Source organism: Oncorhynchus gorbuscha, linkage group LG05 (assembly GCF_021184085.1).
Source record: "Oncorhynchus gorbuscha isolate QuinsamMale2020 ecotype Even-year linkage group LG05, OgorEven_v1.0, whole genome shotgun sequence".
NCBI lineage: Eukaryota > Metazoa > Chordata > Actinopteri > Salmoniformes > Salmonidae > Oncorhynchus > Oncorhynchus gorbuscha.
Window position 1 is genome coordinate 13035809 of NC_060177.1, and position 21887 is coordinate 13057695.

At 48.1% G+C, this 21887-nt stretch overlaps 1 protein-coding gene across 1 annotated transcript in view; it reads right to left on the minus strand.

Moving 5' to 3' along the window:
• Nucleotides 1-2880: 2880 nt before the first annotated feature.
• The window catches only part of LOC124035009 (transmembrane protein 266-like), a 101182-nt gene continuing 82175 nt past the window's right edge, over nucleotides 2881-21887 (minus strand). Inside the window, exons 8-13 of the mRNA XM_046348399.1 lie at nucleotides 16888-17003; nucleotides 7633-7819; nucleotides 4382-4447; nucleotides 3998-4263; nucleotides 3854-3904; nucleotides 2881-3649 (exon numbers count right to left, since the gene is read on the minus strand). Of these exons, the coding sequence (XP_046204355.1) occupies nucleotides 3287-3649; nucleotides 3854-3904; nucleotides 3998-4263; nucleotides 4382-4447; nucleotides 7633-7819; nucleotides 16888-17003 (1049 nt within the window). The 3' untranslated portion in view covers nucleotides 2881-3286. The remainder of the gene's footprint in view (nucleotides 3650-3853; nucleotides 3905-3997; nucleotides 4264-4381; nucleotides 4448-7632; nucleotides 7820-16887; nucleotides 17004-21887) is intronic.

Genomic DNA, 21887 nt, shown 5'->3' on the forward strand with positions numbered 1-21887 from the left:
GTCTCTGTCCGGAGCCCCACAGAGAAGGGAAGACTAACATGAGAGCGGTAGCCTAGCCCCAGATCTGTCTGTCTCTGTCCGGAGCCCCACAGAGAAGGGAAGACTAACATGAGAGCGGTAGCCTAGCCCCAGATCTGTCTGTCTCTGTCCGGAGCCCCACTGAGAAGGGAAGACTAACATGAGAGCGGTAGCCTAGCCCCAGATCTGTCTGTCTGTCTCTGTCTCTGTCCGGAGCCCCACAGAGAAGGGAAGACTAACATGAGAGCGGTAGCCTAGCCCCAGATCTGTCTGTCTCTGTCCGGAGCCCCACAGAGAAGGGAAGAATAACATGAGAGCGGTAGCCTAGCCCCAGATCTGTCTGTCTCTGTCCGGAGCCCCACAGAGAAGGGAAGACTAACATGAGAGCGGTAGCCTAGCCCCAGATCTGTCTGTCTCTGTCCGGAGCCCCACAGAGAAGGGAAGACTAACATGAGAGCGGTAGCCTAGCCCCAGATCTGTCTGTCTCTGTCCGGAGCCCCACTGAGAAGGGAAGACTAACATGAGAGCGGTAGCCTAGCCCCAGATCTGTCTGTCTGTCTCTGTCCGGAGCCCCACAGAGAAGGGAAGACTAACATGAGAGCGGTAGCCTAGCCCCAGATCTGTCTGTCTGTCTCTGTCCGGAGCCCCACAGAGAAGGGAAGACTAACATGAGAGCGGTAGCCTAGCCCCAGATCTGTCTGTCTCTGTCCGGAGCCCCACTGAGAAGGGAAGACTAACATGAGAGCGGTAGCCTAGCCCCAGATCTGTCTGTCTGTCTCTGTCCGGAGCCCAACTGAGAAGGGAAGACTAACATGAGAGCGGTAGCCTAGCCCCAGATCTGTCTGTCTCTGTCCGGAGCCCCACAGAGAAGGGAAGACTAACATGAGAGTGGTAGCCTAGCCCCAGATCTGTCTGTCTGTCTCTGTCCGGAGCCCCACAGAGAAGGGAAGACTAACATGAGAGTGGTAGCCTAGCCCCAGATCTGTCTGTCTGTCTCTGTCCGGAGCCCCACAGAGAAGGGAAGACTAACATGAGAGCGGTAGCCTAGCCCCAGATCTGTCTGTCTGTCTCTGTCCGGAGCCCCACAGAGAAGGGAAGACTAACATGAGAGCGGTAGCCTAGCCCCAGATCTGTCTGTCTGTCTCTGTCCGGAGCCCCACAGAGAAGGGAAGACTAACATGAGAGCGGTAGCCTAGCCCCAGATCTGTCTGTCTCTGTCCGGAGCCCCACAGAGAAGGGAAGACTAACATGAGAGCGGTAGCCTAGCCCCAGATCTGTCTGTCTCTGTCCGGAGCCCCACTGAGAAGGGAAGACTAACATGAGAGCGGTAGCCTAGCCCCAGATCTGTCTGTCTGTCTCTGTCTCTGTCCGGAGCCCCACAGAGAAGGGAAGACTAACATGAGAGCGGTAGCCTAGCCCCAGATCTGTCTGTCTCTGTCCGGAGCCCCACAGAGAAGGGAAGAATAACATGAGAGCGGTAGCCTAGCCCCAGATCTGTCTGTCTCTGTCCGGAGCCCCACAGAGAAGGGAAGACTAACATGAGAGCGGTAGCCTAGCCCCAGATCTGTCTGTCTCTGTCCGGAGCCCCACTGAGAAGGGAAGACTAACATGAGAGCGGTAGCCTAGCCCCAGATCTGTCTGTCTCTGTCCGGAGCCCCACTGAGAAGGGAAGACTAACATGAGAGCGGTAGCCTAGCCCCAGATCTGTCTGTCTCTGTCCGGAGCCCCACTGAGAAGGGAAGACTAACATGAGAGCGGTAGCCTAGCCCCAGATCTGTCTGTCTGTCTCTGTCCGGAGCCCCACAGAGAAGGGAAGACTAACATGAGAGCGGTAGCCTAGCCCCAGATCTGTCTGTCTGTCTCTGTCCGGAGCCCCACAGAGAAGGGAAGACTAACATGAGAGCGGTAGCCTAGCCCCAGATCTGTCTGTCTCTGTCCGGAGCCCCACTGAGAAGGGAAGACTAACATGAGAGCGGTAGCCTAGCCCCAGATCTGTCTGTCTGTCTCTGTCCGGAGCCCCACAGAGAAGGGAAGACTAACATGAGAGCGGTAGCCTAGCCCCAGATCTGTCTGTCTGTCTCTGTCCGGAGCCCCACAGAGAAGGGAAGACTAACATGAGAGCGGTAGCCTAGCCCCAGATCTGTCTGTCTGTCTCTGTCCGGAGCCCCACTGAGAAGGGAAGACTAACATGAGAGCGGTAGCCTAGCCCCAGATCTGTCTGTCTGTCTCTGTCCGGAGCCCCACTGAGAAGGGAAGACTAACATGAGAGCGGTAGCCTAGCCCCAGATCTGTCTGTCTGTCTCTGTCAGGAGCCCCACAGAGAAGGGAAGACTAACATGAGAGCGGTAGCCTAGCCCCAGATCTGTCTGTCTGTCTCTGTCAGGAGCCCCACAGAGAAGGGAAGACTAACATGAGAGCGGTAGCCTAGCCCCAGATCTGTCTGTCTGTCTCTGTCCGGAGCCCCACAGAGAAGGGAAGACTAACATGAGAGCGGTAGCCTAGCCCCAGATCTGTCTGTCTGTCTCTGTCCGGAGCCCCACAGAGAAGGGAAGACTAACATGAGAGCGGTAGCCTAGCCCCAGATCTGTCTGTCTCTGTCCGGAGCCCCACTGAGAAGGGAAGACTAACATGAGAGCGGTAGCCTAGCCCCAGATCTGTCTGTCTCTGTCCGGAGCCCCACAGAGAAGGGAAGACTAACATGAGAGCGGTAGCCTAGCCCCAGATCTGTCTGTCTGTCTCTGTCTCTGTCCGGAGCCCCACAGAGAAGGGAAGACTAACATGAGAGCGGTAGCCTAGCCCCAGATCTGTCTGTCTGTCTCTGTCCGGAGCCCCACAGAGAAGGGAAGACTAACATGAGAGCGGTAGCCTAGGCCCAGATCTGTCTGTCTCTGTCCGGAGCCCCACTGAGAAGGGAAGACTAACATGAGAGCGGTAGCCTAGCCCCAGATGTGTTTGTGCTGTCTTGCTAACAGATGGTCTTTGTAACGCCAGGTTTGATCTTGGACCAGGCTCTGACTTTGTTTGAAGCATGAGGATTTGGAGAAGCCAGGTCAGTCAGTTCTGTCTTGAGCTGTATGCTTTGTCCTCTGGGATGGCCTATTGCCCTTTTGACACTGTTGTGCCGACCCGAGCCAACCAGTGCTGACTCTGACATATTCTTTTCACATGTCCTTTCCAGCACGGTTCAAACAACTATGGTGGATGCATAACCAGGCCAGCACAATGCAGCTCGGTTCGGCTTGGCTCAGCTCAGTGGTGTGAATCAACCCTATGTGTCAGGCAGACGGCCCAGTGGACCATCAGCAGGGCCCAGTAGCCTATACTTCTCCTCCAAAGAGGACTCAGGAGTGCCGCCCTGCAGGTGGATGAGAGGCTTAGTCTGTAGGAGCACAGTGGCTGCGGCTCGGCCCTGTCTCTGGCCCCGGCTCTGGTACTGGTTCTCCTCCTGATTCTTCCAGTTGTAGATGTTGATTCTGTGCTCCAGCTCTGGGCTGGCCTTGGCTGAGGTGGCAGGACTGGGAAGCTTCAGGTTAACTGGGTCCACCAGGCCTTTCTGGGCCAGACAGGAATCCTCAGACAGGGAGGAAAGCAGCTCCTGGACTACCACGCTGGGGTCCTGTGGAAGGGGAGGCTGGGCTGAGGTCAGACCTAGGCCCAGAGGGCTGCAGTAGGGCAGGGACGAGAGCAGCTCCTGGACTACCACGCTGGGGTCCCGTGGAAGGGGAGGCTGGGCTGAGGTCAGACCCAGGCCCAGAGGGCTGCAGTAGGGCAGGGAAGAGAGCAGGTCCTGGACTACCACGCTGGGGTCCCGTGGAAGGGGAGGCTGGGCAGAGGCCAGACCCAGGCCCAGAGGGCTGCAGTAGGGCAGGGGGAAGCAGCGCTGGCCCTGGGTGTTGGAGTGCTCTGTGTTAAAGTCCCTGTCCTGGGTCTGCTTCTGGGACTTGTAGTCCAGATAAGGCCCCCGGGCCTTGGTTTGAGCATTGTAGTTCCTAGCCTGGGTGTGGTAGTCCCTGGCCGTGGCGTTGCTGCTGCAGTCCGTAGTAGACGAGCGCAGGGTGTGGCTGCTCAGGCTATGGGGGCGGGCCGTCAGACTGCCACTGGACAGTGATACGCTGGTGGAAGTGTCACTCACAGCTCTACTCATTTGCTCCACGCCCAGCAGAGGGTTGTTGTGGGCGGGGTAATGGGTCGTGGGGAGGTGGACATCGATGGCTGACGTGGTGATGACACGAGGACCCCCCATGTCTGAAATGACACATCATCCAGTACATCAGACTGGGGAAGATACAGTAGGTATACAGCAGAGTTGCCCCATATACATTACCAGCTATACACTTTACCCAAGATCCACTAAGTCACTCACCAGTACTCTGTTCATTGTAGTACTGGCTGATATAGTTGTTCATGTCGTCATGATGGACAACAGGATCTGGATAACAGATAAAAGAAGCATTATGAGGTTAAAGACCCAATCTGTATGATTTCAATGCACTGTAAACACAGTGCAAAGCAATCCCTAGATGTGGGAACAGTTCATTTCACTTTTAGGTGGTGAGACATCTGACATCTTATCTATCCATCCAAGTCTACAGGTGCTTTACCGACTTAACCCTGGTTTCCAATTCACACCAAGATGGTGTTGTGAGGCTCAAGTACAGTAGTGAATGTGAGAGCAACCGGGCTTTGGTATAGAGTTCTCTTTGTGTCCTCAGCAAGACAGCCAGGGCCTCAGTGGTGAATGGTTCTGCCCTGATCTACTCTTCAGTGTTCACTTGATTGGGCCTGAGCTCAGTGTTTGTCCGCTGAGTGGTGCCCAAAGTACCCTGAGTGCCTGGGCCGATCCCCCAGGACCACAGCAGACTCTGACGGGTAATTTCATTTATTTTTCAGCGTAAAATATTAATCCAGGGAAGGGAGGGAGGGATGGAGGGGGGGGCACCCCTGGAGAGGAAGCATTGCACTCACTAAAACACGACCAAGACAATCGCTCAGTGATTAATAACACATGAGGATGAGGTCTCAGAGAGAAAGAAAGAATGAAAGAAAGAGAGCAGAAAAAAAAAAAAGTGAGAAAGAAAGAGAAAGAAAGAGAAAAAGAAAGGATGGACAACTCTCTCTCTCTCTCTCTCTCTCTCTCTCTCTCTCTCTCTCTGTCTCTCTGTCTCTCTCTCTGTCTCTCTCTCTCCCTGTCTCTCTCTCTCCCTGTCTCTCTCTCTCCCTGTCTCTCTCTGTTCTCTCTCTCCTTTCTCTCTTCTCTCTGTCTCTTCTCTCTCTCTTCTCTCTCTCTCCTCTCTCCTTTCTCTCTTCCCTCTCTGTCTCCTCTCTCTCTCTCTCTCTCTCTCTCTCTCTCTCTCTCTCTCTCTCTCTAACAGTAAGGCTACCATCCATCTATGAAGTGGAGCTGACATCATTTAGTTTGTTTTAAATCAATATGCATGTGCAATACTTTGTGATGATCTGTAGGTACTGTAGCAGAGCCGTATTCACACAGCTCTGCTACCTTAAAGGAGACGTTTTCTTTTTTACAACCAAATCTCTATTTTTGATGTAAATGGCATGTTATAGAAGGGTCCAAACACCTTTTTCCACGTTTTTGATAAACTTACCCCAAACAGAAAATCACTTCCTCATCCTCGTTGTGTAGTAGTATACCTCCTTTAAGTGAGGTATTCATATTGCATTTTGGTACTTTGTCCTCTTTCCCCAGCAGTACAACACATAGAGAAGTTATGTGAACTTCCAAGAAGTTGATCTGAAAGCAATTACTGTGCTTTTCACCCACAACTCTGTGTGGTCAATTTGGTATGTTCCTCAAAATTAACAGCTGCTCTCTTGAGAAGTGACAAAACCACAAATCCCTCGTGACCAGTAGACAAAATGTGTCTAACCTTTTCTACATCCTTTTGAAACAAGCTTAGTTTTCAACAAGGACATAGACTTCGCAGTAGAGTGCCTCAATTAGAATGAATGACACTTTGATGGCATCCCTCGGGCCAGAGGGCGGAGAGAGAGAGGGGGGAGAGAGAGACTTGAGGAGTCCTAACCCAGTCCACGGTCTGTCCTTGCAGGACTGCCTGAAGCCTAAGTGCTCCTCCTGTCCCAATACTCCTTCCATGTTCTGGAAAAAAAACACGCTTGTTCCTAAGAGCCAGATTTCCCACAATCCCCTGGGGGTGGTGGTGTGGCGTCTCCTGGTGCCCTATTGTGGTTTCCAGGTGAAGAGGAGCAGATGTTCACAGTGGCCCTCTCTCTCCTCAGACCTCAGAACAAGGCCCAATGCACAGAGCACTCTGTACCTGAAACAGCCTGGCTGAGGTGGGGTGTGTGTGTGTGTGTGTGTGTGTGTGTGTGTGTGTGTGTGTGTGTGTGTGTGTGTGTGTGTGTGTGTGTGTGTGTGTGTGTGTGTGTGTGTGTGTGTGTGTGTGTGTGTGTGTGTGGTGTGTGTGTGTGCATGACTGCATGTGTGCCTGTGTGTGTGTGTGATGTTCTCCTAGAACATACTTGTTGTCCCCAGGTTTCATCACATCCTAAAAGCTTTTCTGCCCTCTTATTGATACTGCACTGCCTGCGGTCAGAGGTGTGGTGTGTGTGTTGTGTGTGTGTGTGCGTGCCTTGCCTGCGGTCAGATGGGTGTTGTGAGTTACTGTCAGTGTTTTAAGAGGCTAGGGCCTGGAGACTAGCTCAGGGCTACTGCTACTAGATCAGTTTGACACTGCTCTGACACCCCATTCACCTGAAGTTACATTGGATGGGACTTTTTGTCCCACATAATTATGTACATACTTTATGTACAAACCTCTCTGCTGGTTCTGTCAGGATGCCTTTTCAACCATACAGACGAATGTAGAACTTTATTAAAATGAGTCACAGGCCTCCAGAGTGGTGCAGTGGTCTAAGGCAGTGCTAGCTCCTGGTTCGAGTCCAGGCTCTGTCGCAGCCGGCCGCAACCGGGAGTCCCATGGTGCGGCCCACAATTGGCTCAGTGTCGTCCGGGTTAGGGGAGGGTTTGGCCGGCAGGGATGTGCTTGTCCCATCGCGCACTAGTGAGCCAGGTATACAGTGTTTCCTCTGACACATTGGTGCAGCTGGCTTCCAGGTTAAGCGAGCAGTGTCTCAAGAAGCAGTGCGGCTTGGTTGGGTCGTGTATCGGAGGACGCACGGCTCTCGACCTTCGCCTCTCCCAAGTCCTTACAGGAGTTGCAGCGATGAGACAAGATGGTAACAACCAATTGGAAACCACAAAATTGGGGAGAAAAAGGGGTAAAAATAAAATAATAAAATGAGTCAAGTTCATTGTTTTTGGTCTGTGGTGAAGTAATTCATAATTAGGATTTAAAGGTTTGTCTGCCTCTTGGAACAGCAGTATTCATCAGACTCAATATTCTTACATGTTCCAGAATATAGCAATACCCATGAAGTACAGTATATGAAAGAGCTAGTATCTATTTTATCTCATGGTCTGAGGATTATGGTATGGAGTATTACATAGTTAGGGACAGAAAAACTCTGGGCCATAGTTTCCCTGGATGTGACATACACTACATGACCAAAAGGGGTGTCCATATACTTTTGTATATATAGTGTAGCTTATAGGTACAGTATAGGCGAGTGTACCTGCTGGGGTCTCCCTGAGGACTCCATGTCTCTCATCGTCAGACTCCCCAGGGCCCTGGCTCTCCACCACCTGGTAGCTGCTCCTCTGCTTGCTCCACACATGGTGGATCTGCATAGCAGCCTCCTGCTCTGCAGCCAGGTCCAAGTCCTGCTGGGCCAGGTGGGCCCGGAGCTGTCTGATCTCAAACTGAGGGAGGGGGGAGACAGAGAGAGAGAGCGACAGAGAGAGAGAGTTGGTCTGGAAAAGGCATACACACATGTATTATTCTAGCTGAAATCTTGGTGTATTGATGTACCAATATGTCAGGGTTGACTAACCTAACCTTTTACTCCCAGACAGGCCCTTTCAGCATGATCCCAGGCATTCTGCAGGCTAAGTGGTTCTATTACTAGCTATAGGATCAATGCTTTCACTGGGGTTTCCTCTGGCCTGATGGCTCATATTGACAAACAGACAGTCAGATTACACATGAACTGTTTGTTTCTAGCATTACACTGAGGAGCCCATCATTACTGGACTGTGTTGTACAACAACGTGTTTCCATTGATGTACAGTTATGGCTTCTCCCTGTATTGATCTTGGGACCTTGAGTCTTTGAAAGAAATGTAGTCCTTTAGTTCAACTGACTAGAGGAGTGCAGTCATTAATCAATCAATCAAATGCATTTATAAAGACCTTTTTTAAATCAGCAGATGTCTCAAAGTGCTTATACAGAAACCCAGCTTAAAACCTAACAGCAAGCAATGCAGATGTAGAAGCACAGTGGTGAGGGAAAACTCCCTAGAAAGGCAGGAACCTAGGAAGAAACCTAGAGAGGAACCAGGCTCTGAGGGGGGGGATAGTCCTCTTCTGGCTGTGCTGAGTTGAGATTATAAGAGTTACATGGCCATTCAGGCCAGATCGTTCTTCAAGGATGTTTAAACGTTCATAGGTGACCAGTGATGGTGATACAAATAACAACATGGAAAATATGTGTTGTTTACATCTATATGGGAAACATCTTTCCAAATATATTTTACTGTATTATGTTGCGTGCTTATGAGTATTGTGGGTTCATAATATCACAAGATCAACTTTTCTTGTGCCTTTTTATTACGGATTTGCAAATCAATGAATGTTGTAAAACAATTTGAAGAAACATCTCTCTGATGTCTGTTGAAAATGTGTTGGCTACACATTGAACTCTTCTGTGAAGTGTTACTGCCCCCCTGTGGTAGAAATCTGAAACAGCCTCAAACACAACCCTAACCCAAACGTCATGTCCACATCCTGCTTCAACTTGAACCCTAACCCTAGCCTCAACCACAACCCTAAACCAAGCGTCATGTCCACATCCTGCTTCAACTTTAACCCTAACCCTAGCCTCAACCACAACCCTAACCCAAGCGTCATGTCCACATCCTGCTTCAACTTTAACCCTAACCCTAGCCTCAACCACAACCCTAAACCTAGCCTCAACCACAACCCTAACCCTAGCCTCAACCACAACCCTAACCCTAACCATTACCATAGCACCATGTCCACATCCTGCTTCAACCCTAACCCTAACCCTAGCCTCAACCACAACCCTAACCCAAGCGTCATGTCCACATCCTGCTTCAACTTTAACCCTAACCCTAGCCTCAACCACAACCCTAACCCTAGCCTCAACCACAACCCTAACCCTAACCATTACCATAGCACCATGTCCACATCAAATCAAATCAAATCAAATTTATTTATATAGCCCTTCGTACGTCAGCTGATATCTCAAAGTGCTGTACAGAAACCCAGCCTAAAACCCCAAACAGCAAACAATGCAGGTGTAAAAGCAGGTGTAAAAGCACATCCTGCTTCAACCCTAACCCTAACCCTAGCCTCAACCACAACCCTAACTCTAGCTTCATGTCCACATCCTGCTTCAACCCTAATCCTAACCCTAGCCTTAACCACAACCCTAACCATTACCATAGCATCATGTCCACATCCTGCTTCAACCCTAACCCTAACCCTAGCCTCAACCACAACCCTAACCCAAGCGTCATGTCCACATCCTGCTTCAACTTGAACCCTAACCCTAGCCTCAACCACAACCCTAACCCAAGCGTCATGTCCACATCCTGCTTCAACTTTAACCCTAACCCTAGCCTCAACCACAACCCTAACCCTAGCCTCAACCACAACCCTAACCCTAACCATTACCATAGCACCATGTCCACATCCTGCTTCAACCCTAACCCTAACCCTAGCCTCAACTACAACCCTAACTCTAGCTTCATGTCCACATCCTGCTTCAACCCTAACCCTAACCCTAGCCTTAACCACAACCCTAACCCTAACCATTACCATAGCATCATGTCCACATCCTGCTTCAACCACAACCCTAACCCTAACCATTACCATAGCTTCATGTCCACATCCTGCTTCAACCCCAACCCTAACCCTAGCCTCAACCACAACCCTAACTCTAGCTTCATGTCCACATCCTGCTTCAACCCCAACCGTAACCCTAGCCTCAACCACAACCCTAACACTAGCTTCATGTCCACATCCTGCTTCAACCCCAACCCTAACCCTAGCCTCAACCACAACCCTAACCCTAACCATTACCATAGCATCATGTCCACATCCTGCTTCAACCCCAACCCTAACCCTAGCCTCAACCACAACCCTAACTCTAGCTTCATGTCCACATCCTGCTTCAACCCCAACCCTAACCCTAGCCTCAACCACAACCCTAACTCTAGCTTCATGTCCACATCCTGCTTCAACCCCAACCCTAACCCTAGCCTCAACCACAACCCTAACTCTAGCTTCATGTTTACCTCCCGGTTCAACCTTAACCCTAACCCTAACCATTACCATAGCATCATGTCCACATGCCGGCTCAACCGTTAACCACAGCCCTAACCCTAATCCTACCTTCATGTCTAAATATCTATTGCTCCTCATTGGACCCTATGATCACTTGGCTACACAGCTGATGCCTGCTGGACTGTTAACACGGTACTTCATTTTGTTTATCTGTCGACCCCAGCCTCGAACTCAGGCCCTGTGTGTAGCTAACTGACCCTCTCTGCCCATTTATTGCCATTTACCCGTTGTTGTTGTCTTAGTTGTTTACCCGTTGTTGTCTCACTTGTTGTTGTCTTAGCTGTTTACCCGTTGTTGTCTCACCTGTTGTTGTCTTAGCTGTTTCTCCGTTGTTGTCTCACCTGTTGTTGTCTTAGCTGTTTACCCGTTGTTGTCTCACTTGTTGTTGTCTTAGCTGTTTCTCCGTTGTTGTCTCACTTGTTGTTGTCTTAGCTGTTTCTCCGTTGTTGTCTCACTTGTTGTTGTCTTAGCTGTTTACCCGTTGTTGTCTCACTTGTTGTTGTCTTAGCTGTTTACCCGTTGTTGTCTCACTTGTTGTTGTCTTAGCTGTTTACCCGTTGTTGTCTCACTTGTTGTTGTCTTAGTTGTTTACCCGTTGTTGTCTCACCTGTTGGTATCTTAGCTGTTTACCCGTTGTTGTCTCACTTGTTGTTTTCTTAGCTGTTTCTCCGTTGTTGTCTCACCTGTTGTTGTCTTAGCTGTTTACCCGTTGTTGTCTCACTTGTTGTTGTCTTAGTTGTTTACCCGTTGTTGTCTCACCTGTTGGTATCTTAGCTGTTTACCCGTTGTTGTCTCACTTGTTGTTTTCTTAGCTGTTTCTCCGTTGTTGTCTCACCTGTTGTTGTCTTAGCTGTTTACCCGTTGTTGTCTCACCTATTGTTGTCTTAGTTGTTTACCCGTTGTTGTCTCACCTGTTGTTGTCTTAGCTGTTTCTCCGTTGTTGTCTCACCTGTTGTTGTCTTAGCTGTTTCTCCGTTGTTGTCTCACCTGTTGTTGTCTTAGTTGTTTCTCCGTTGTTGTCTCACCTGTTGTTGTCTTAGTTGTTTACCCGTTGTTGTCTCACCTGTTGTTGTCTTAGCTGTTTCTCCGTTGTTGTCTCACCTGTTGTTGTCTTAGTTGTTTACCCGTTGTTGTCTCACCTGTTGTTGTCTTAGTTGTTTACCCGTTGTTGTCTCACCTGTTGTTGTCTTAGTTGTTTACCCGTTGTTGTCTCACCTGTTGTTGTCTTAGTTGTTTACCCGTTGTTGTCTCACCTGTTGTTGTCTTAGCTGTTTACCCGTTGTTGTCTCACCTGTTGTTGTCTTAGCTGTTTACCCGTTGTTGTCTCACCTGTTGTTGTCTTAGCTGTTTCTCCGTTGTTGTCTCACCTGTTGTTGTCTTAGTTGTTTACCCATTGTTGTCTCACCTGTTGTTGTCTTAGCTGTTTCTCCGTTGTTGTCTCACCTGTTGTTTTCTTAGCTGTTTCTCCGTTGTTGTCTCACCTGTTGTTGTCTTAGCTGTTTCTCCGTTGTTGTCTCACCTGTTCTTGTCTTAGCTGTTTCTCCGTTGTTGTCTCACCTGTTGTTGTCTTAGTTGTTTACCCATTGTTGTCTCACCTGTTGTTGTCTTAGCTGTTTCTCCGTTGTTGTCTCACCTGTTGTTGTCTTAGCTGTTTCTCCGTTGTTGTCTCACCTGTTGTTGTCTTAGTTGTTTCTCCGTTGTTGTCTCACCTGTTGTTGTCTTAGTTGTTTATCCGTTGTTGTCTCACCTGTTGTTGTCTTAGCTGTTTCTCCGTTGTTGTCTCACCTGTTGTTGTCTTAGCTGTTTCTCCGTTGTTGTCTCACCTGTTGTTGTCTTAGCTGTTTCTCCGTTGTTGTCTCACCTGTTGTTGTCTTAGTTGTTTCTCCGTTGTTGTCTCACCTGTTGTTGTCTTAGTTGTTTACCCGTTGTTGTCTCACCTGTTGTTGTCTTAGTTGTTTACCCGTTGTTGTCTCACCTGTTGTTGTCTTAGCTGTTTCTCCGTTGTTGTCTCACCTGTTGTTGTCTTAGCTCTCCCAATCAACACCTGTGATTGCTTTATGCCTCTCTCTAATGTCAATATGCCCTGTATACTGTTGTTTAGGGCAGCTCTCATTGTTTTATTTTACTGCGGAGCCCCTAGTCCTGCTCAACATGCCTCAGATAGCTCCTTTGTCCCACTCCCCACACATGCGGAGACCGCACCTAACTTAACTAGAGCCTCCAGAGATGCAACCTCTCTCATCGTCACTCAATGCCTAGGTTTACCCCCACTGTACTCGCACCCTACCATACCCTTGTCTGTACACTATGCCCCAAATCTATCCTACAACACCCAGAAATCTGCTCCTCCTCCCTAAGTTTGTTTTATTCACTGCTTTAGCACACTCTGCCAACCCTGATGTCCGAGCCGTGTCTGAATCCTGGCGTAGGAAGGCCATCAAAAATTCTGAAATTAGAGATAGCCTGCAGAGTTCTGTCATACTATCCAGGTCTATGCCCAAACAGTTCAAGCTTCTACATTTAAAGATCCATCTCTCCAGAAATAAGTATTTCACTGTTGCCGCTTGTTATAGACCCCCTTCAGCCCCCAGCTGTGCCCTGGACACCATATGTGAATTGATTTCCCCCCATCTATAGTCAGAGTTTGTACTGCTAGGTGACCTAAATTGGGATATGCATAACACACCGGCCTTCCTACAATCTAAATTAGATGCCCTCAATCTCACACAAATTATCAAGGAACCTACCAGGTACAACCCCAAATCTGTAAACATGGGCACCCTCATAGATATAATCCTAACCAACTTGCCCTCTAAATACACCTCTGCTGTTTTCAACCAGGATCTCAGCGATCACTGCCTCATTGCCTGCGTCCGTTATGGGTCCGCGGTCAAACGACCACCCCTCATCACTGTCAAACGCTCCCTAGAACACTTCAGCGAGCCGGCCTTTCTAATCAACCTGCCCGGGAATCCTGGAAGGATATTGACCTCATCCCGTCAGTCGAGGATTCCTGGTTGTTCCTTAAAAGTGCTTTCCTCACCATCTCAAATAAGCATGCCTCTTTAAAAAAAATGTACTAAGAACAGATATAGCCCTTGGTTCACTCCAGACTTGACTGCCCTTGCCCAGCACAAAAACATCCTCTGTCGTACTGCACTAGCCTCGAATAGTCCCCGCGATATGCAACTTTTCAAGGAAGTCAGGAACCAATACACACAGTCAGCTGCCCATTACACTGAGACTAGGAAACTGTCACCACTGATAAATCCACGATAATCAAGAAATTCAATACGGCTATCCTCTACGGCTGACCATGCTTTACACCTGGTTACCCCAACCCAGGGCCAACAGCTCTACACCCCCTGCAGCAACTGGTCCAAGCCCCCCGCTTCTCCTTCACACAAATCCAGACAGCTGATGCTCTGAAAGAGCTGCAAAATCTGGATCCCTACAAATCAGCTGGGCTAGACAATCTGGACCCTCTCTTCCTAAAATTATCTGCCACCATTGTTGCAACAACTATTACTAGTCTGTTCAACCTCTCTTTCGTATCGTCTGAGATTCTTAAGGATTGTTAAGCGGTCGCGGTCATCCACCTCTTCAAAGGGGGACACACTCTAGACCCAAACTGTTACAGACCTATATCCATCCTGCCCTGCCTCTCTAAACTCTTCGAAAGCCAAGTGGAAAAAAAGATCACAGACCATTTAGAATTCCACTGTACCTTCTCCGCTATGCAATCTAGTTTCCGAGCTGGTCACGGGTGTACCTCAGCCACACTCAAGGTACTAAACGATATCATAACCACCATCGATAAAAGACAGTACTGTACAGCCGTGGCCAAGGCTTTCAACTCTGTCAATCACCATATTCTTATCGGCAGACTCAACAGCCTTGGTTTCTCTAATGACTGCCTCGCCTGGTTCACTAACTACTTCTCAGATAGAGTTCTGTGTGTCAAATCGGAGGGCCTGTTGTCCGGACCTCTGGCAGTCTCTATGGGGGTGCCACAGGGTTCAATTATCAGGCCGACTCTTTTCTCTGTATACATCAATGATGTCGCTCTTGCTGCTGGTAATTCTTTGATCCACCTCTACGCAGACGACACCATACTGTATACGTCTGGCCTTTCTTTGGACACTGTGTTAACTAACCTCCAAATGAGCTTCAACACCATACAACACTCCTCCCGTGGCCTCCAAATGCTCTTAAATATTAGTAAAATGAAATGCATGCTCTTCAACCGATCGCTGCCCACACCCACCCGTCCGAATAGAATCACAACTTTCGACAGTTCTGATATGTGGACAACTATAAATACCCAGGTGTCTGGCTAGACTGTAAACGCTCCTTCCAGACTCACATTAAGCATCTCCAATCCAAAGTTAAATCTAGAATTGGCTTCCTATTTCACAAAAAAGCCTCCTTCTCACATGCTGCCAAATATACCCTCGTAAAACTGACTATCCTACCGATCATTGACTTTGGCGATATCATTTACAAAATATCCTCCAACACTCTACTCAGAAATTGGATGCAGTCTAGCACAGTGCCATCCATTTTGTCACCAAAGCCCCATATTCTACCCACCACTGCAACCTGTATGCTCTCGTTGGCTGGTCATCGCTACATATTCGTCGCCAAACCCACTGGCTCCAGGTCATCTATAAGTATTTTCTAGGTAAAGCTCCACATTATCTCAGCTCACTTGTTTGACATCATGGGAAAATCAAAAGAAATCAGCCAAGACCTCAGAAAAAATGTGTACACCTCCACAAGTCTGGTTCATCCTTGGGAGCAATTTCCAAATGCCTGAAGGTACCACGTTCATCTTTACAAACAATAGTACACAAGTATAAACACCATGGGACCATGCAGCCGTCATACCGCTCAAGAAGGAGATATGTTCTGTCTCCTGGAGATGAACATACTTTGGTGCGAAACGTGCAAATCAATCTCAGAACAACAGCAAAGGACCTTGTGAAGATGCTGGAGGAAACAGGTACAAAAGTATCTATATCCACAGTAAAATGAGTCCTATATCGACATAACCTGAAAGGCCACTCAGAAAGGAAGAAGCCACTGCTCAAAAACTGCCATAAAAATGCCAGACTACGGTTTGCAACTACACATGGGAACAAAGATCGTACCTTTTGGAGAAATGTCCTCTGGTCTGATGAAACAAAAATAGAACTGTTTGGCATAATGACCATTGTTATGTTTGGAAGAAAAAGGAGAAAGCTTGCAAGCCGAAGAACACCATCCCAACCGTGAAGCACGGGGTTGGCAGCATCATGTTGTGGGGGTGCTTTGCTGCAGGAGGGACTGGTGCACTTCACAAAATAGATGGCGTCATGAGGGAGGAAAATGATGTGGATATATTAAAGCAACATCTCAAGACATCAGTCAGGAAGTTAAAGCTTGGTCGCAAATGGGTCTTCCAAATGGACAATGACCCCAAGCATACTTCCAAAGTTGTTGCAAAATGGCTTAAGGACAACAAAGTCAAGGTATTGGAGAGGCCATCACAAAGCCCTGACCTCAATCCTATAGAACATTTATGGGCAGAACTGAAAAGGCGTGTGCGAGCAAGGATGCCTACAAACCTGACTCAGTTACACCAGCTCTACCAGGAGGAATAGGCCAAAATTCACTCAATTTATTGTGGGAAACTTGTGGAAGGCTACCCAAAACATTTGACCTAAGTTAACAATTTAAAGGCAATTCTACCAAATACTAATTGAGTGTATGTAAACTTCTGACCCACTGCGATGGTGATGAAAGACATAAAACAATTAATAAATCCCTCTTCTATTATTCTGACATTTCACATTCTTAAAATAAAGTGGTGATCCTAACTGACCTAAGACAGGGAATTTTTACTAGAATTAAATGTCAGGAATTGTGAAAAACTCAGTTTAAATGTATTTGGCTAAGGCGTATGTAAACTTCCGACATCAACTGTATATCCAGTGTTAATTGCTAAATTGTAATTACTTCGCCACTATAGCCTATTTATTGCCTTACCTCATTACTTCATTTGCACACACTGTTTACAGATGTTTCTATTGTGTTATTGAATGTACGTTTGTTTATCCCATGTTTAACTCTGTGTTGTTGTTGTTGTTTTTGTCGCACTGCTTTGCTTTATCTTGGCCAGGTCGCAGTTGTAAATGAGAACTTGTTCTTAACTGGCCTACCTGGTTAAATTAAGGTGAAATAAATGTAATTATTATTAATTTAAAAAAAGTCCTGGTTCAACCTTAGCCCTAGTCTCAACCATAACCTAGCTTCAACCAAAACCCTAACCATAGTCTCAACGCTATCTGTGAGGTGATGGTGCGGGGACTTACTGCCTGCTCCTGGCAGATCTGTGAGGTGATGGTGCGGGGACTTACTGCCTGCTCCTGGCAGATCTGTGTGAGTCGTTCCAGCTGCTCCTCCCTGACAGCCTTGATCTTCTCACACTGCAGGATCTCCAGCTCCATCTCCACCTTCACCTGCAACACATAGGCTGAGAGAGGGAATAGATAGTTAGAGAGAGGGAAGAGACAGAGAGAAAAGACAAAGTGAGAGAAGAGACAGATAGAGAGAGGGAAGAGACAGATAGAGAAGAAATAGTGAGAGAAGAGACAGATAGAGCGAGGGAAGAGACAGATAGAGAGAGGGAAGAGACAGATAGAGAAGAAATAGTGAGAGAAGAGACAGAGATAGAGAAGAAATAGTGAGAGAAGAGACAGATAGAGAAGAAATAGTGAGAGAAGAGACAGAAATAGTGAGAGAAGAGACTGATAGAGAGAGGGAAGAGACATACAGAGAAGAAATAGTGAGAGAAGAGACAGATAGAGAGAGGGAAGAGACATATAGAGAAGAAATAGTGAGAGAAGAGACAGAAATAGTGAGAGAAGAGACAGATAGAGAAGAAATAGTGAGAGAAGAGACAGATAGAGAGAGGGAATAGACATATTTGATATGTATTTATTTATAGGGGACAATGCACATTAATCAACATCAATATTACAATAATGCAACATCCATGTAAATGTGCTGGGGTTAGCAAAAATATTATTTTTTACCTTTAGTCCCAGGACAGGTAAGGACCTTTACACAATCACAATACACATACTCACTAAAACAATACAACATACAAACACATTACATCCAATAATATACGTGACCGACCGGCTCAAATCGTTCTTATGTAGCAACATTTGATATTGTGTTTTTTTACATTGGATAAAAGTAGAGATATCATCATTCCAACAACAATAACTTATTTGTAATAAAAACACTATCATCAACTGTCATCTTACATATGAGGAACCACAGATAACTCATGTGTACAGGTTGGATAGATTTAAGCCACGTTTTCAAATGAAATGTAAAAGTATAATAATCAGTGCAGATAGAGAGGGAAGAGACAGAGAGAGAAGAGATGGATAGAGAGGAATCAGAGAGAGAGAGAGAGAGCGGGAGAGGGAGAAGAGATGGATAGAGAGAGACAGAGAGAGAATAGATGGATAGAGAGGAATCAGAGAGAGAGAGAGAGGGATGAGACAGAGAGAGAAGAGATGGATAGAGAGGAATCAGAGAGAGAGAGGGAGAGAGGGAAGAGATGGATAGAGAGGAATCAGAGAGCGGGAGGGGGAGAAGAGATGGATAGAGAGGAATCAGAGAGAGAGAGGGAGAGAGACAGAGAGAGAATAGATGGATAGAGAGGAATCAGAGGGAGAGAGGGAGAGAGAGGGATGAGACAGAGAGAGAAGAGATGGATAGAGAGGAATCAGAGAGAGAGAGAGAGAGGGAAGAGACAGAGAGAGAAGAGATGGATAGAGAGGAATCAGAGAGAGAGGGAGAGAGTGAGAGAGGGAAGAGACAGAGAGAGAAGAGATGGATAGAGAGGAATCAGAGAGAGAGAGCGGGAGAGGGAGAAGAGATGGATAGAGAGGAATCAGAGAGAGAGAGGGAGAGAGACAGAGAGAGAATAGATGGATAGAGAGGAATCAGAGAGAGAGAGAGGGAGAGAGAGGGATGAGACAGAGAGAGAAGAGATGGATAGAGAGGAATCAGAGAGAGAGAGAGGGAGAGAGACAGAGAGAGAAGAGATGGATAGAGAGGAATCAGAGAGAGAGGGAGGGAGAGGGAAGAGATGGATAGAGAGGGAGAGAGAGAAGAGATGGATAGAGAGGAATCAGAGAGAGAGAGGGAGAGAGGGAAGAGACAGAGAGAGAAGAGATGGATAGAGAGAAATCAGAGAGAGAGAGAGGGGAGAGAGGGAGAGAGAAAGAGAGAGAAGAGATGGATAGAGAGGAATCAGAGAGAGAGAGAGAGAGGGAAGAGATAGATAGAAGAGAGAGAGAGAGAGAGAGAGAGAGAGAGAGAGAGAGGAGAGAGAGGAGACAGAGAGGGAAGAGACAAAGAGAGAGAGTGAGAGGGAGAGAGAGAGAGAGAGAGAGGGAAGAGACAGAGAGAGAAGAGATGGATAGAGAGGAATCAGAGAGAGAGAGAGAGAGAGAGGAGACAGAGAGAGAAGAGATGGATAGAGAGGAATCAGAGAGAGAGAGAGAGAAGAGACAGAGAGAGAAGAGATGGATAGAGTGGAATCAGAGAGAGAGAGAGAGAGGGAAGAGACAGAGAGAGAAGAGATGGATAGAGAGGAATCAGAGAGAGAGAGAGAGAGAGAGGAGAGACAGAGAGAGAAGAGATGGAGAGAGAGACAGAGAGAGAGAGAGAGATGGATAGAGGGATAGAGATGAATCAGAGAGAGAGAGAGAGAGAGAGGGAAGAGACAGAGAGAGAAGAGATGGATAGAGAGGAATCAGAGAGAGAGAGAGAGAGGGAGAGAGGGGAGAGAGGGAAGAGACAGAGAGAGAAGAGATGGATAGAGAGGAATCAGAGAGAGAGAGAGAGAGAGAGAGGGAGAGAGGGAAGAGACAGAGAGAAAGAGATGGATAGAGAGAGAATCAGAGAGAGAGAGAGAGAGGGAAGAGAGAGGAGAGAGAGAGGGAAGAGACAGAGAGAGAGAGATGGAAGAGATGGATAGAGAGGAATCAGAGAGAGAGAGAGGGAGAGAGGAGACAGAGAGAGAAGAGATGGATAGAGAGGAATCAGAGAGAGAGAGAGAGAAGAGACAGAGAGAGAAGAGATGGATAGAGTGGAATCAGAGAGAGAGAGAGAGAGGGAAGAGACAGAGAGAGAAGAGATGGATAGAGAGGAATCAGAGAGAGAGAGAGAGGGAAGAGACAGAGAGAGAAGAGATGGATAGAGAGGAATCAGAGAGAGAGAGAGAGAGGGAGAGAGGGAAGAGATGGATAGAGACGAATCAGAGAGAGACAGAGAGAGAGAGAGAGAGAGAGAGGAGACAGAGAGGGAAGAGACAGAGAGGAAGAGATGGATCAGAGATGAATCAGAGAGAGAGAGAGAGAGAGAGAGAGGAGAGAGAGGGAAGAGACAGAGAGAGAAGAGATGGATAGAGAGGAATCAGAGAGAGAGAGAGAGAGAGAGAGGGAGAGAGAGGGAAGAGACAGAGAGAGAAGAGATGGATAGAGAGGAATCAGAGAGAGAGAGAGAGGGAGAGAGAGGGAAGAGACAGAGAGAGAAGAGATGGATAGAGAGGAATCAGAGAGAGAGAGAGAGAGGAGACAGAGAGGGAAGAGACAGAGAGAGAAGAGATGGATAGAGAGGAATCAGAGAGAGAGAGAGAGAGAGAGGGAGGGGAGGGAGAGGGACGAGACAGAGAGAGAAGAGATGGATAGAGAGGAATCAGAGAGAGAGAGAGAGAGAGAGAGAGAGAAGAGACAGAGAGAGAAGAGATGGATAGAGAGGAATCAGAGAGAGAGAGAGAGAGGGAGAGAGGGAAGAGACAGAGAGAGAAGAGATGGATAGAGAGGAATCAGAGAGAGACAGAGAGAGAGAGAGAGAGAGAGAGAGAGAAGAGAGAGAGGGAAGAGACAGAGAGAGAAGAGATGGATAGAGATGAATCAGAGAGAGAGAGAGAGAGGGGAGAGAGGGAGAGAGAGGGAAGAGACAGAGAGAGAAGAGATCGATAGAGAGGAATCAGAGAGAGAGAGAGGGAGAGAGAGGGAAGAGACAGAGAGAGAAGAGATGGATAGAGAGGAATCAGAGAGAGAGGGAGAGAGGGAGAGAGAGGGAAGAGATGGATAGAGAGGAATCAGAGAGAGAGACAGAGAGAGAGAGGAGACAGAGAGGGAAGAGACAGAGAGAGAAGAGATGGATAGAGAGGAATCAGAGAGAAAGAGAGAGGGAGAGAGGGAGGGAGGGAGAGGGACGAGACAGAGAGAGAAGAGATGGATAGAGAGGAATCAGAGAGAGAGAGGGAGAGAGAGGGAAGAGACAGAGAGAAGAGATGGATAGAGAGGAATCAGAGAGAGACAGAGAGAGAGAGAGAGAGGAGAGATGGAAGAGACAGAGAGAGAAGAGATGGATAGAGAGGAATCAGAGAGAGAGAGAGAGGGAGGGAGGGAGGGAGGGAGGGAGGGAGGGAGGGAGGGAGGGAGGGAGGGAGGGAGGGAGGGAGGGAGAGGGAGGGAGGGAGGGAGGGAGGGAGGGAGAGGGACGAGACAGAGAGAGAAGAGATGGATAGAGAGGAATCAGAGAGAGAGAGAGAGAGGGAGAGAGAGGGAAGAGACAGAGAGAGAAGAGATGGATAGAGAGGAATCAGAGAGAGAGAGAGAGAGGGAGAGAGAGGGAAGAGACAGAGAGAGAAGAGATGGATAGAGAGGAATCAGAGAGAGAGAGAGAGAGAGAGAGAGAGAGAGAGGGAAGAGGGAGAGAGGGAGAGAGAGGGAAGAGACAGAGAGAAGAGATGGATAGAGAGGAATCAGAGAGAGAGAGAGAGAGAGGGAGAGAGAGGGAAGAGACAGAGAGAGAAGAGATGGATAGAGAGGAATCAGAGACAGAGAGAGAGAGAGAGAGAGAGGAGGAGACAGAGAGGGAAGAGAGAGAGAAGAGATGGATAGAGAGGAATCAGAGAGAGAGAGAGAGAGAGAGGGAGAGAGGGAGAGAGAGGGAAGAGACAGAGAGAGAAGAGATGGATAGAGAGGAATCAGAGAGAGAGAGAGAGAGAGAGGGAGAGAGGAGAGAGAGGGAAGAGACAGAGAGAAGAGATGGATAGAGAGGAATCAGAGAGAGAGAGAGAGAGAGAGAGAGAGAGAAGAGATGGAAGAGAGGAATCAGAGAGAGACAGAGAGAGAGAGAGAGAGAGAGAGAGAGGAGACAGAGAGAGAAGAGATGGATAGAGAGGAATCAGAGAGAGAGAGAGAGGAGAGAGAGAGAGAGAGAGATGGAGAGAGAGGGAGGGAGGGAGGGAGGGAGGGGGACGAGACAGAGAGAGAAGAGATGGATAGAGAGGAATCAGAGAGAGAGAGAGAGAGAGAGA